At 32.0% G+C, this 15,049-nt stretch overlaps 1 protein-coding gene across 1 annotated transcript; it reads right to left on the reverse strand.

Moving 5' to 3' along the window:
- Positions 1-553: 553 nt before the first annotated feature.
- On the reverse strand, positions 554-4,353 carry LOC148276552 (checkpoint protein HUS1-like; the record flags this gene model as incomplete). Its single annotated transcript, XM_088234098.1, has 3 exons — positions 4,198-4,353; positions 3,407-3,613; positions 554-657 (listed from the first exon to the last, which is right to left on the reverse strand). Coding segments are annotated over exons 1-3 (363 nt in total), but the record flags the coding sequence as incomplete, so codon positions are not given.
- Positions 4,354-15,049: the final 10,696 nt, after the last annotated feature.

The raw sequence follows: 15,049 nt of genomic DNA on the forward strand, positions 1-15,049 counted from the left end.
GTACTACCTAAGTAAATAAGAAAAAAAAAATTTGACTTTTTAAGTCCATATTTTATTCCATCAAGCGGTCTCAGCGGTCTAGTGGTTAAGACGATTGACTCACATACAGAAGGTTCCAGGTTCGATTCCCGGTGAGAACAAAAAAGTATAAATGTGTATTTTCTCGAGCATGGGTGTCCTGTGCTGTAATTCACCACTGTAATTGGGCCCCCTGCCCTGTTGTGGTGCTATAAAAAAAGTATTTTTGTTGAAAAGTGTAACAATTTTTTCCGTTATTATTTTGACATTGTTTTTTTTTCAATATTTTAGTTATATATTTTTTCATCTGTACCTAACTATTGTTTTATTTCTTTTGAAAATATTTTCTGTATTTTTCTTTTATCTTATTACAATTTGCTGTGTTTTTTTAAAAAACCTTTTTTAGTTTTCGTTTACATTAAAAATATAAAAAAATTAATTAGGTTTTGAATAAAATGCAAAAGAGAGAAAGTAGATTGAATTATGAAAGGAAATAATCAAAGATAAATTATATATTTTTTTCTTAGCCACTTACCAACTCAATTTCTAGCGTTAAACATGGAAACTGCTTATTAGTTAATTTAATTTTAACGCATTTTGCTGATTGTTTTAGAGGTATCAAAGATCTTGCCATATTACCTGAAATTTAATTAAAGATTTAAGAAATCAACTGAGGATTAAAAGCAACAATACACCATTTGATTTCACATTGACTGAAAAGAAATTAGAATTGTATCCTTACCCGTACATACTATTTCTTTAATACGTATCTTTTTTGGGTGATCCCGTGTAAGTTGGATTTGTTCTGACGTTCCAGTTAATCCTGAAGATGACTCATCCACGATCACCGATCACCCGGACGATCACCCAAAAAAGATACACATTGATGACAGTGACTACGAAAACCTACGCACCTATTTATACTATTTCTTTTTCTTAGTGTAGGCCCTGGGTCCTGATTTTCAAAAGGGATTAGCAAAAAACATGCTAAAAGTGTCAGAAATGAAGACTCTCAGGAGCATATCTGGCAAGAGTCTCCGAGACAGAGTAAGGAACTCAAATATAAGGTAAATATACGAGACTGAAGGCGTCAGGTAGGGGAGAAGACATCGCTATGCACATGTGAGGAGAATGGAGCCATCCAGACTCCCTCGCATTGTGTTGCACGGCCAACCGCAAGGTAGACGACTCTCGGGCAGACCACCAAAGATCGATTGATAGCTGATAGCTAAAATATCGGCACACCAATGAGGAAGTTCAGCGGATTTTTAAAATTGTTTTGTTTGTTAATAGCTGTAAGTCAAAAGTAATGGTTTTTGAAAGGGGGAGTGAGGTTACTGATTGCATAATAAATTATACCAACGAATGTCTTCAACAAGTAGAAGAATTTGTGTATCTGGAAAGCATGTTTTCAAGAGATGAAAGAGTAGAAAAATATATTGAAAGGAGAGTGAACGAGGGCAGCAAAATGAATGGCGCACTAAGCACAATAATTGCTAATAAAAATATCTCGATTGAAGCTAAACTGGCAGTGCACAACAAAGTTTTAGTTCCAAAACTTATATTTATTTTATTTTATTTAACTTTTTGTACATAATGTTACTTGTGCATTGGCGGGCTTGTTGCCAAATGGCAATTTCATCCAACCAACCAATAAAATAAAAGTTTAATTTTTATAATTCAAGCTACAGAATATATTCAATAGAAAATAAAGATTAAAAAGCTAAAGATATATAAAAATAGAAATAAACATATTTGTTTATAAATTACCTTAAATCAAAACTTATGTATGGAAGTGAAACATTGAACTGGCAGAGGAAGGATGAAAGCAGAATAAATGAGGTCGAAATGCAATCTCTTAGATGAATGTGTGAGAAATCAATGTATGACAGGATTACGAATGATGAAATCGGGCGAGAATGCAAATCTGAGTCAGGTTTGATTGATAAGATTAAGAAAATGTCTCTGAGATGGTTTGGTCATGTAGAATGAATGGATGACAAAACAGACATATGTAGCAAGAATGAACGGGAACGTGGGATGAGGACGACCAAGGACGAAGTGGCAAGTCTGGTCATGTCAAAAGCAGGCAGAACTGAAGGGCATGTATGACAAGATGTATGAATGTGGAAGAAGCTAGGAATGTGTGTGTGTTCCTCTCTCCCTACCTCTACGGATAAATGACGTGATGATAGTAGTAGTTAAGAGACTATCAAGCTAAGCCAAACATTTTAAAAATAATATTTTTATGTATCGTATTATCAGCGCTATGATTTTTTTGTTATTTTTTAATTACTCCGCTTGTTCTGCTGATTGGCGAATTGACTTCCCGTAAACCGGAAATCTATAAAACCAAAACATTCTATCATTGGTTGATTTGAAAAAATTGATTTCTTTTATACAATCGAGATTATGTTCCGCGTTTATTTTGTTAATAAAAATAAATAAAGGTAATTTTTTGGAACTTATTGATTTGCTAACTAAATATGACGGTAATTTGAAAAATCACTTGCAAATATCTAGTAGTTCATTTACAGGAATGTCAAATAGAGTTCAAAATGATTTCATTTCAATTTATTGAAAAAATTACCTTTTTTTTTTTTTATTAACAAAATAAACGTGGAACATATTCTCGATTGTATAAAAGAAATCAATTTTTTATATTGATTTACATTTGATCTTTGGTAGAATTTAATTAAATAATAATCAAAAAAGCGCTAGATGTCAGTAACATATTAGTTTTTCTTTCTAAAACAATGTACCAATATTCGATAAGCACTGCCTACTAACTTACCCATACACGCATAATTACAACTGAAAAAAAACCCACGCATACACGTTTTGTTGATATGAACGAAATAGGCATTTGTAGATTGTGCCCCTGCCGACCCAGGCCGATGGTGGCGCGCCGATCGGTACGATACACTACTTAACTGAATTATCTCTGATGCATTTTTAAAATTTTACTAATAGTTGCTCACATTTTTTTTATTATTTTTTGTTATTGTTTTAATGAAATTCTAGTAGGGTAGGTACTGCTTATGGGCCTAAATAGAACGCACGTCACTGCCCTCCTGCGACTTGCGCCGCCAACTCCGTCTGTCTTTAAAATGATTTTTTTAACTGTGGTTTTTATAGTGACATTAAACACAAACTGTTAGTAGTAATAATACAGCTACGGGGTTCGATTCCTAACTGTTGTATCTCTGTTGTAATATGTTAATATAAACAGCTCCCCAGGGAGAAACTCAAAATACTGTTGATGCTTTTTTTCTACTGCCTACCCTTGTTAAAAACTCTGAGAACGTGAATGCAGGAGGATAAACCTCGATATGGGCTGTAGCCCCATCTGAAAGAGAGAAATCTAAGACTAAAATCTTCAACAAACCTGTTCCAAATCCCAAGTAAATTTCTCTGTGAGTGTCGTCGACCCCTTCCATGTGGTATTCCGAAAAGAAAGAAGCTTGGTCTAAGTAACACCACACCTTGGGTGGCGTAGGACTTGAGGTTTCATCCGAGACTATGAAGTAAACTTTATCGTGGGTCAATCTTATAACGCATTCCTTGGCTATCTTGGATAATGTTGTCACTACATCTGTAAACAGAAATAAAATAAAAAATCACATACATATGTTTATTTGAATTATTTTGCACTACAACAGTCAAAGGGCCGAGGGGCCATTTAAAGTAGTGAATTACAGCACAGAATAACTAGGCCTGAGAATAATCACACTTTGTATTTTGGTATTTTTTGCACAACAGACCCAAGAAGCCCAGGCTTGAGAAAAGTCACATTTAATTCAACCTTCCGTGCGTGGATCAAATATTTAGCCATTGCAACATGAAGGTCGCCTTATTATTTACTGTTCTTCTTGATCTGGTCATAATTACACAGTTATATTACTGTTTAAATCATTTATTACACTTTGATAATAAACTTGTGGTTTCAGTAATCAACAGCTTGTCTTGAATGAGTTTTCTGTCATTTAATCTGAAATTCTTGCATATTGCCAAGTTGTCTAAACTGACATAAATTTGCAGAATATTTATACAAATTTACATTATAAATATAAGCAAAGTAATTCTGTAACTCAAAATACATGCCGCGATAAACTCTGTAATTGCAAAATATTTTAATATTTAACAATAATATTTTTTATGCATGAAATAAGTACTTACTAGTGAATTCTCGCATAGGAACCGAATCAACCATAACGGCTCTAAACTTCATTATAATTGAATTCGTACAATATTGAGTCAAATTGTAATATTGTATTCATAACACAAAGATTTAAATTCGAGACTCCAATTTACTTTACTCACAAAATTTTGACAGCTGACAGTTCAATGTTGACGCATTTTCCCGCTCACTCAGTGCGCAAGCGTATCACATGTTAAAAAATGTTTCGCCTATTTGTCGCTAGATGTCACTCATCGCATCGTTGTTTCTCTAAATCTATCGCTAGACTGCACTACTTCCAATGAGAATAGAACCAAAATAAACGTTTTCTGTTCTATAATCGTGTTGTGTCATCCATCTCGCTCTTTCTCACGTAATCCGCTTCACGAATGAATGAAAGAGTAGAATTTTCCTCTAGTGAGCGCACTTCAGTGAAAATGAACGAAAAATGTCATTTTATTGACGATTATATCGAGAAATATGGACTTTGCTGCGAAATGGTGCTCATTAGTGATAAGTAAATCCCATATGAATTGTTAAACGCAGTGTAAATCGTGGTTAAATGATGGTGCATCGCGATATTATCGCAGAGTAAGTATAATCAATATCCTAAACGGTCGATTCATTTTGAAACTCGAAACGTTAGATTTGGATACGAATTTTGTCCGTTATTTATTCATATCAAAATTGTTATCGTAACACCTAGTCGACATCGTAGCTGTGTAGGTCTGAATGATTTTTCGAGGTTTTTGACAGAAGGCCAATATAAATATAACCCATTTTGGTCTAGGTTTCTACTGGTGACATGGCCTCTCCCCGGAACTAATTCCGACATTGCACTCGTAAGGATTATATTCACGCGCATTAGATTTAGATAACCGAAATAATTATATACTGCGCATTCTAATTCTATTAAATTCCTTAGTTTTAATGTAGGGCTACGATTATTATTGGGTTTATTTATTATCTACTGAATAATAACTGCCCTTTTACAAGATTTCATTCACCTACGTCAAATTAATTTCCAAAGAAGGTCGACGTATGTTATCACCGTCCATTGCTATCACGTGTTGATTAACAAATTGCTTAACTAACTTCGGTTTTATAATATCTTTAGGCATACAGGTTGTCTCTTGTATTTGTATCTTTTGAGGTTATGATTTTGAAGTGCGGATCGTTATACTGTTACGTAATCCATTTTCATAATATTATTATTTTGTTAACAATATCAAGGTGCGGTGGTGACTAGTCAATTATAGTGATTGGTATTTAAAATTTAAAACCAACACCAAAATCATTTTATTTATTTTTGCATACCTAAGTTCATTCGAAATTAGAATACCTAGTGTATTTTTAGAATATCTCCCAAGACGAAATCGCTCTTCTAGTGGGGGTCCATTTTCTTTTATTTGCGTTGGATAATAATTTGAAAAATTTCCTTTCCACTTATTTTTAAAATTACACTTTATTTATGGTGTAACAGCTGTTTTGCCTTGTTATAAACATTCTTTTAGACATTGACATATTAATACACATAGACATGCCCTGAGCCCTCAAGAATGATGACACTTAACTCCTGCCTAAACGCTCAGTCATACCCGACTCGTATTTAGTCGTTCTTCGACCGCCAGCCAGTAGCTCAATCACAAATAACTATCGACATGCTAATAAGCGACGTGATAACAATTTCTCACCATGGTTGTTTATCGTATTCGCGATCACAGTGGAACATCCGTGAACACATAATATTAAATGTCAAAATATTTACGTTTCGCGACGTACTCGTATAATCCTGCTGCGCAATCACATATTTGAATTTCACCGGTGTAAATATGGAAAATATTACAAAACTGCTATTATTGTTTATTATTTATCATGCTATTCATTGCATTTAGCCGGCAGTTGGCAAGCCAAATGTCAAGAAAAGCAGTCGCCATAGTAATTGTAATTTAATTTTCACCTTTTTGTATTAGATACTCCTTACTATTTTGCAAATGCAATATTATATTGTATTATTTTTTATAGCAAACGCTGGTTTTTCGCCAATAAACTGTGTTTATTTACGAGGAAAACAAAAAACAAACCGATACGAGCGTTCACTTAAGAGATTACACACGCGTTGACCCTATGACTGCGATAACTGAAGCATGTTCATTATTGTTCATTGTGATCGCTCAAATGCTTAGCATGTTTTTTAACACGTCGATAGTTATTTGTGATTGAGCTACAGGCGCGACGTTTAGAATCGAAACCGAAATGCCTGATTGTCTGTTAACTGTCTTCTGCATGCGGATGATGCCATGCTTCTTGCTAGCAGCAAAGAAGACCTTCAATTCTTGGTAACAAAAGTCTACGATGTATGCAAGAAAAGCAATTTGCTTATGAATGTTGAAAATTCGAAAGTGATGGTTTTTGAAAGGGATGAAAATATAACTAAATGTGAGATCAGCGTGAACGGAGATATTCTGAATCAGGTAGAAGAATTTGTGTACCTGGGAAGTATGTTTACTAGGGACGGAAAGGCCGAGAAAGATATTGAAAGGAGGGTGAGTGCCGGGAACAGGGTGAACGGTGCACTAAAATCTACTTTGGCAAACAAATGTTTATCGCAGGAGGCTAAACTAGCAGTTCACAACGGAGTTCTAGTTCCAACTCTAATGTATGGGAGCGAAGTATGGAATTGGAAAAATAATGATGAAAGTAGGTTGAATGCTGTCGAAATGCGATCCCTCAGGCGAATGTGTGGTAAAACGATGTATGATAGGTGCACAAATGTCGAGATCCGTGAAGTGTGTAAGGCTGAGACATGCATTATTGACAGAATCAAGAAAGGGGTGCTGCGTTGGTTTGGACATGTAGAGCTAATGGACAGCGAAAGAACGGCTAAAAGGATCTACGATGCAAATGTTGATGGATGCAGAAAACGAGGAAGACCGAGAAAGACATGGCACGATCAAGTCCATCAAATACTTGAAGATGGACATGTCAAAAGTAGGAATAATCGGCGTGCGTGCATGAGAAGATGTATGAATGTAGAGGAAGCGAGGTCTGTATGCCAAGATAGAGTGTTATGGCGTTCTATCCTCTCTGCCTACCCCTACGGGGAAACGGCGTGATGGTTTGTTGTTGTTGTTGTTGTTATTGTTGTTGTTGTTGTTGTAACATAAAGGGCGAAAAAACCTTTCGGACAAACATGGTAAAAAGGATTGTGTAACTTTTCATGGGTAAATATTTGTTCATAAGAGATTAACAAAGCTTAAAACAATCAATATTCAAATATAAATATTGTTTTTCTGTAAACGTCAAACTACGCCTAGCGGCGCAATTGCGAAGCTCTTAGTTCCAGGGATGCACTGAAAGGAACACGTTTTTAAATAAAATAAATTATTTTTGCATTCTCCAAAATCCAGTGAAAATAAATAACTGAGTCGAAATTATAAGGAATTTAAGGGAAGAATCTAATTGGGATCCACCAAAAACTAATGTTGATTGTTAATACCACTTTCGGACAAAGGGATTTTGAGTATTATTCAATTAAAATCTACAACCTACTTCCTCCGTATTAAAACAATTTAAAATGAGAAAATGTTCAAAAAGGCTATAAAAAATGGATAGTGGAGCTGGGTAGAAGTAAAATAGATTGTCTCATTCACCCAAACCAATATTGAATCAATTGCTCTACAAATGTATAGTTTATGTTTTGTTTTTGTTCTTTTATTGTACGTTTTATTATTTAAATAATAAAGGTATACGTAAATTAAATATAAACTTAAATACGTAATGTTTAAACTGTCTGAACATTTTGTTAATTATCTCTGTATATTAGTCTTTGTTTATTCTCACATGTATTTTTTTTTAAAGTATATTGTTGAGTGTCCTCGGCACCGGTAACACCCCACCCCAGTGAGGTCAAATTTTTTTGATTACTAATCTTTGTTCATAATGGAAACAAACAAAAAAAACGTTAAAATACAAACTTTTTTATGTACCAAATATGAGTATCCTTCCATTTATGGTATTTTATGCATGATCGTTAAATGCAGCTCGGTTAAATAAACAAACTTAGTAACTATGGGTACGTTTTCGTGTCACTACTTTAAAAAATATTTTACTCTATAGGGCGCCATCTATGTATTGTAGAAGTGTAGGATTGGGCTGTTGGGGGTTTGAGCTCCTACCCCAGTTAGAGATTGAACACATTGGTCACAACGAAACCCGGTCACTGGTAAAAAAAAATATTTAAAAAATATATAAATGAAAGTGGAATAAAACTATATACGTATTTTTATTAATTTAAGTTAAGGAAGTGTTTATCTTTGAACATAGACAGAATGACGAATGTTACACTTTGCTTAAAGTGACCACTTAAACCAGCTTGTGACAGGTCATAAGCCATGTAAATACCTGAATTTTCATATTATCTTGTCAAAAGAGGGTGAAAGCACTTCCTCCACATACCGGAAAGCCGTTTTAAAGGCCGTGGGTCTTTCCATCGGCTTCGCTCATACTAAAATGCTATGTTTTTTGTCAATAAACGAATTACTATTAGCATATCACAACAGAGATTAAGAACATTTTAGAGAAGATAATATGGAAGTCTAGGCATCTACAGAACTAATGACCTGTCATTGGCTGGTTTTAGTGGCCTTCTTACACACTGTGTAACAATCACTATTCTGCCTATATTTTAACATCTATATTCCTTCAAATCTTTCATCTGTTAATGTTTGTGAAGGTAAAGAGCTAAAACCTTTATTCATGTGAATGTTGCAGTGTGTAAAGTGGCCACTTAAACCAGCCAATGACAGATCATAAGCCCTGTAGATGCCTAGATTTCTATATTACCTTCTCTAATATGCTCTTCATCTCTGTTGTAATATGTTAATATAAACAGCTCCCTAGGGAGTTAAATCCAGTCCTTGTCTACAAAAATTTTGACAAACTCAAAATATTGTTGATAATCTATATTGTCTGTAAGTTCAATACCGCACATGAGCCAAACAAATTAAAATAGGTTTTTTGTCATTTTCAGTTGAATGGGACAAATCACATTGAATGGTGTTTTTAAATTTCGATATTGACCAATACACTTCTAGCATTCTATTAAACTCAATACTGCGAACGAATCATCCCCACTAAAAAAAACAGCAACAGACCTCAAATTGATGCGGCTGAAATTCATCTGATTATTTATTTCACCGACATGTTAGGTTACTCCTGGTAATATTTTTAAAAAAAATATTCTTGAACCAGGCGGATTTATCAACAATATTTTAACTTGATTCAACCTATTCCTTGTCTACAAAAAATTGGACAAACTAAAAACATTGTTAAACTAGTTTAAAAATTTCAATTTCATGTTATCCATTTTGAATCAAGAAAAAAATGTCACAAAGTAGATGCTTACATAAATAATGAACGACTAACTGAAATTGAACATGTTAAATACTTAGGACTAACAATAGACAGACAATTGACATGGACAATTCATATCAACAATTTAATTAGCAAATTGGCGACTTTATCAAGTCTTTTTTTTTTAAATCAAAAACTTTCTTTCAATAAAGGAAAGATCTTTAATGTATGAAGCCTATGTAAAAACTAAAATATGTTATATGCAACTACTATGGGGAACAGGAAATCAAAATGACATAACCATACTACAAAGACAGCAAAATAAAATATTAAAGTTAGTATATGACCTACCCTATCTAACAGCAACTAAAGAATTTTTTAAACAATTAAATGTAACTGAATTCTTTAAACTAGAATCCTTAAAATTTATTCATAAATTAGCCACTGATGTAATTGTAGACGAAGAATTAAAACTTGAAAAAAACTGTAGTAAACATGAACACAATACGAGAATATCAGAAAAATATCATAAACAACCTTTTAAAACGAGAAAAGGACAATCGAGACTAATAAACCATGGACTGAAATTATACAATAAACTTCCAGACAAAACTAAACAAAAGACTCTTAAGACCTTTACAAAAGATGTTAAAAATATTATTATTAACCGTAGAATGTGAATTTTAAAAGTAAAAATATTTTGTTAAATGTATATTACCCGTAAGGATTTATCAATGAAAAGTTTAAATAAAAAAATAAAAAAATTAACCGCGATTTTAATTGAATTTAACTCTACCGCTTTCACTGCCCCGCCCCTTTCACTGTGAATTTGGCAAATTATATGGAGGACTTATGTCGGATATTGTCATTCCTTCTCCTGACCAAAAACGATTTCCCTCTCTGTTGCAATGAATTTCAAATGAACAACCAAATTAAAAAGGCACTGTTTTTTTTTAGTTTATCTTTCCCATTCTCCTCTGTCGTCTTAGTAAAATTCAGCCCTGCCTCTGTCTGATTTTGTGCAAGGTGCATAAGTCACTTTACATTTTATTTTATGATACACCGGGTGTATTATTATCCGAAGACGCGTATAAAAAACAAATTATAATTCCCTCCGAAGTGTCCGACATTTTGTTCACAGGAGTGCAAAATAATTAGCGGCGCATCCGATAACCCGCTGTTCTAATAACCGATTCCTAAATTACTGCTTTTATGCTAAATTTTGAAAATAACCCGCATAATAACGGGTTACATACCGGTTGAGTTTGAAATGTTTGAATATTTTTTATTAATTTATTTGATGTCCACTTGGCGTGAAGGGTATTCAAAAAAGTTCCAATTATGATGAATTTCAAGTTAGACAGATGTCTCAATAGAGACGTTGAGTAGGAAATATGAAAGTCTGCATTTATAAGGCTTATCATCTACCACTTTTTTTTATTATTTTTATTATTTTATACATACCTTTTTAAGTAAATAAGTACCAGGACGTTGGTGACTCAATTCACATGAAATTCAGTACATATAGAACGGCTCTTCTTCTTTATTTCGTTGGTAATAGTTCTAGGTAACTATTTGTTAATATTGTTAAAAATTTGTTTTAAACTTCTTTATTAGTGTTTTTTTTTCTTTATTCGTTTCTTTTCTTGAATTAATTTATAAGTAAAAAATATTTCTCCTTATCATTTTTTTTACATCATTATATAGTTTTATACATAAACATATACTATTTACCTAAATATTAGTTTTAAATAATAATACATATATATATTTAATGTTATTCAATATTGTTTTCTTAGTTTTTTTAATTTTTTTTAACTGGTTCAAAGTATTTCTAATACCAAATTTTTTTTTTATCTATAATTCTTTAACCGGTAATATTTTATTCTTTTATATAGTTTATATTTCTTAGACTTTCTTAATTTGTTAATTAATAATATTGTTTTAAATGCTCTGAATTACTTATGCTTACATGTATGTATATTTAATTGTATTTGTAACTAATATGTAAAAGGCACTAAGTGCCGTTTATTTCAATAAAATAAAATATTTTTTTTACAAAAATGGCACAAAAAACATGGCAAATTCTGCTTGTACTAAGAGTAGGCTCAGTATATGAAGGGTCGGCAAGCCAGAAATATTAGTATGCCTAATGTTGCAATCGGTTCCTATATGGGCAAATGCCTGTTCTAAGAAACCGATTCGTTGCGGCAAATATGGTTTTCGAATATTTTTCATATAAATAAAAAGAAATTTTCAGAAATAGAAAAACAGTTAAAGCCCCTCATTGACTGGTAAAAGTGGTCACAGTATGTATATTTGCATTATTATATACCGTATAACTCCAATTATCCGAATCAATTGGGACCGGACCCCATTCGGATAGTTGGTTTTTTGCCAAAAGGGAAGTCTATTTTCATTAATTACTGTATGCATGTTGAAAATGAAAATGAATGATTGAAAACGAAAAATGAGCTTTTTATTAATTAAATGAAAAGGCAACACTTTTAATTGTTAAGCGTAGTTACAAGTACTGTACATTGGTAAAGTATGTGCGTAGCGTACTGTAAATGAAAGCCTCATTGCTTGGTGAACATCTCGGTCAAAGTAAGCTGCTTGACTGTCATCATCCGTTTTCGGGCAGCTAATTCGTTATTTTGCGAATCGCAGTACGTTTCCGTCTTATTTTTTTTTCTGAAGTTCTGAAAGCAATTGTGACTGTCGGAGTTCGGATAATTGGAGTTCTACTGTATTTTAAATTTTTGAACCGTTTTCAATTAGTCATAAATAACCTTAGATTGTATTATTATGTGTCCGGGCGGATAAGAATACAGTTATATGTGCGAAATATAACTAGAATCAACTCGGATAAAAATCCTAAATAAGGAAATCGAGTGGAGATAAATCCGCCGCGGAATATAGCGGTTCGGGGTTTCGCCTAGCATGCTTGAGGTCCCGAGTTCGATTCCTGGGAATGTCGAAATGAAATATTGATTGAAAGGGTGGTTCTACACCGCATTATTCATGTTCCTGGACTGGCACTTGAATGGTAAAGATGATCACCTTACCTTCATGTAATATAAATTATCTATATACGCTGCATTTAGTGTACCAATTCAGTGCCCTATGTGCAAATAACTAAATAGATCGGAGGGCCGCAGAAACAAACACTTCAACTTTTTAAAGAAAGAAAAAAACTATATAAAGATAATTATATTATTTTATTAGTTCTTTATTTATTTTTATACCACTATTTTCTAAGTGTTTAATAAAGGGTTTCTAATTTTGTTATTTGTTTTTTATTCCACTTTTCAATTGTATCTACTTCCTACTTATTTCTACATTGCTTAATTCTATTATTTTTATTTATTTATTCAACGGCTTGTGCTTTTAACAAGGTAAAAAAAACAGAAATATAAAAGCAAAATAGTATACAAAACAACATGAAACATTAAAATTCAGTGACACACATATATATATTTTTAAAAAACAACTCTAGCATACAAGGCAATAAAAGTTTTGGAGTGACAGAGACGTATTATTAAATTACTTATAATAATAATAATTATGCAAAACTTATATAGCGCCATTTTCGTAATATAATTTATTTATTTATTTATTTAGTATTTATTTATTTATTTAGTATTTCACAGTTTTAAAATGTACAGAGTTTATTTGTTCCAGGTCCCGACTAGCTAGGAAATTCCTGTGTTTAGGAAGGACCTTATTTTTTTCATGTGTTTTTTGTTATTTTTAATTTCATTAAATGATGCTTAATAAATTCAAAGAATAATAATAACATTAGAAAAAATCAATATAAATATAAATTAGAAAACATGCAAGTAATAATAATAAAAATTGAATCATAAAAATAAATTAGAAAATATGCCATTAATAGTAAATAAATGAGACACAATTATTATAAATTATAAAACATACCGATAATAATAAAAATTGAACCACAAATACACATTATAAAATATAAAATTAGTAATTAAGAAATTAAACAAAAATATAAATTGGAAAACATACCGATAATAATAAAAATTGAAGCTTAAACACAAATTCGAAAATATATCGTTAGTAATTAAAAATTGAAGAACAAAAATAAATTACAGAATATACCATTTATAATTTTAAAAAAAAATAAGATACGGTTAAAATACTAGTATTAAAAAGAAAAAAAAAACATATGTAAATGAATAATCATAAAAAGTAAAAATGAAATATACATAAAAACAATAAGAGATTATTTGTCAATTAAAAGCAACACAATTTTTAGTCATGAAAATAATTACAGGATATAAAAAGGTCTACCCCTAATCCACTTGCTCACCTTCTTCTTATAAACATTGTAACTGACAGACGTCTTTATGTCAGGGTCCAACATGTTAAAAAACCTAGGGCCCAATACTGCAAAATGCCTCTGAAAAAAGGCAGTTCTACTTAGAGGTACCCCAAAGTTTATGCTCATTGCATATCTTGTTTTAATATTTTGTTGTGTTCTATTTTTTATTGAAGACCAGAAATTTGTAAGGACTTCTCTAACATAAAGTTGTCTGACAGTAAATTTGTTGTTTCAAATAGAGTATGAGAGGGGTAAGTAGATGCCAGTTTTAGCATTATTTTCAATATTGTTTTTTGGAGAATGACCAATGGATTTAGTATGACCTATAATACCTCAAGGGCGCTTTACAAAGTGATTATATAAAGATATAAATTTAATATAAAGTTTATATTTGAAGCACTAACTTTGTGGTTATTTATTATAATAAAATAAATAAAACAACTTTGTTTTTAACCACTAATTTTTCTGAATTCGCAAATCATCTGATAGAAAATAATCATAACTTCAATAAAGACACTGGATTAAAAGTACTTCATGTTGAAAATAAAATATTTAAATTAGACAACTTAGAAATCTTAGAAATTAAAAAAACGATTCATAATAAGAAAACAATAATTAATAACCAAATAAACAATATTTCTTTTAGTCCTCTCCTGTCTTACTTCGAAAATAATGATACCAGATTACCACCCGTGTAAGAGGAAAAAAAAGGAGAAAAAAAAGAGGGAAAAAAAACACTTGATTTATTGGGTCCACGTGTAGTATTTAGTGAACATGATAGAAATAAAATAAAAAGGAATCAATTCATTAGTTACGTAAACCTTGACAAAGAAGCTTGTTTGCTTTGAAACCGGTCGGTGGAAAATAAAAATTAGTGGTTAAAAACAAAGTTGTTTTATTTATTTTAATCTAAATTTAATTTTAACTTTTAAATTTAAGAAAAATAATGTTCTTTTTCATGTATATTTTTCACCACATGCTAATGTATTCCTTATGTGTGTATTCTTATGTGTTTCTTTATATATTTTGTATAAAGCAATCCGCGCCGGGGACAGTCTTCTTCTTGATGTGCCTTGTAAGGTCCCCCGACGTTGGCGATCACTACAGCGAAAGCATCTCAGTCCTGCGCTACTCCGCAGCCAGGACAA

Source organism: Micrasema longulum, unplaced genomic scaffold, assembly GCF_059751315.1.
Source record: "Micrasema longulum isolate JH-2025_06_02 unplaced genomic scaffold, ASM5975131v1 h1tg001198l, whole genome shotgun sequence".
In the NCBI taxonomy this organism is placed as follows: domain Eukaryota; kingdom Metazoa; phylum Arthropoda; class Insecta; order Trichoptera; family Brachycentridae; genus Micrasema; species Micrasema longulum.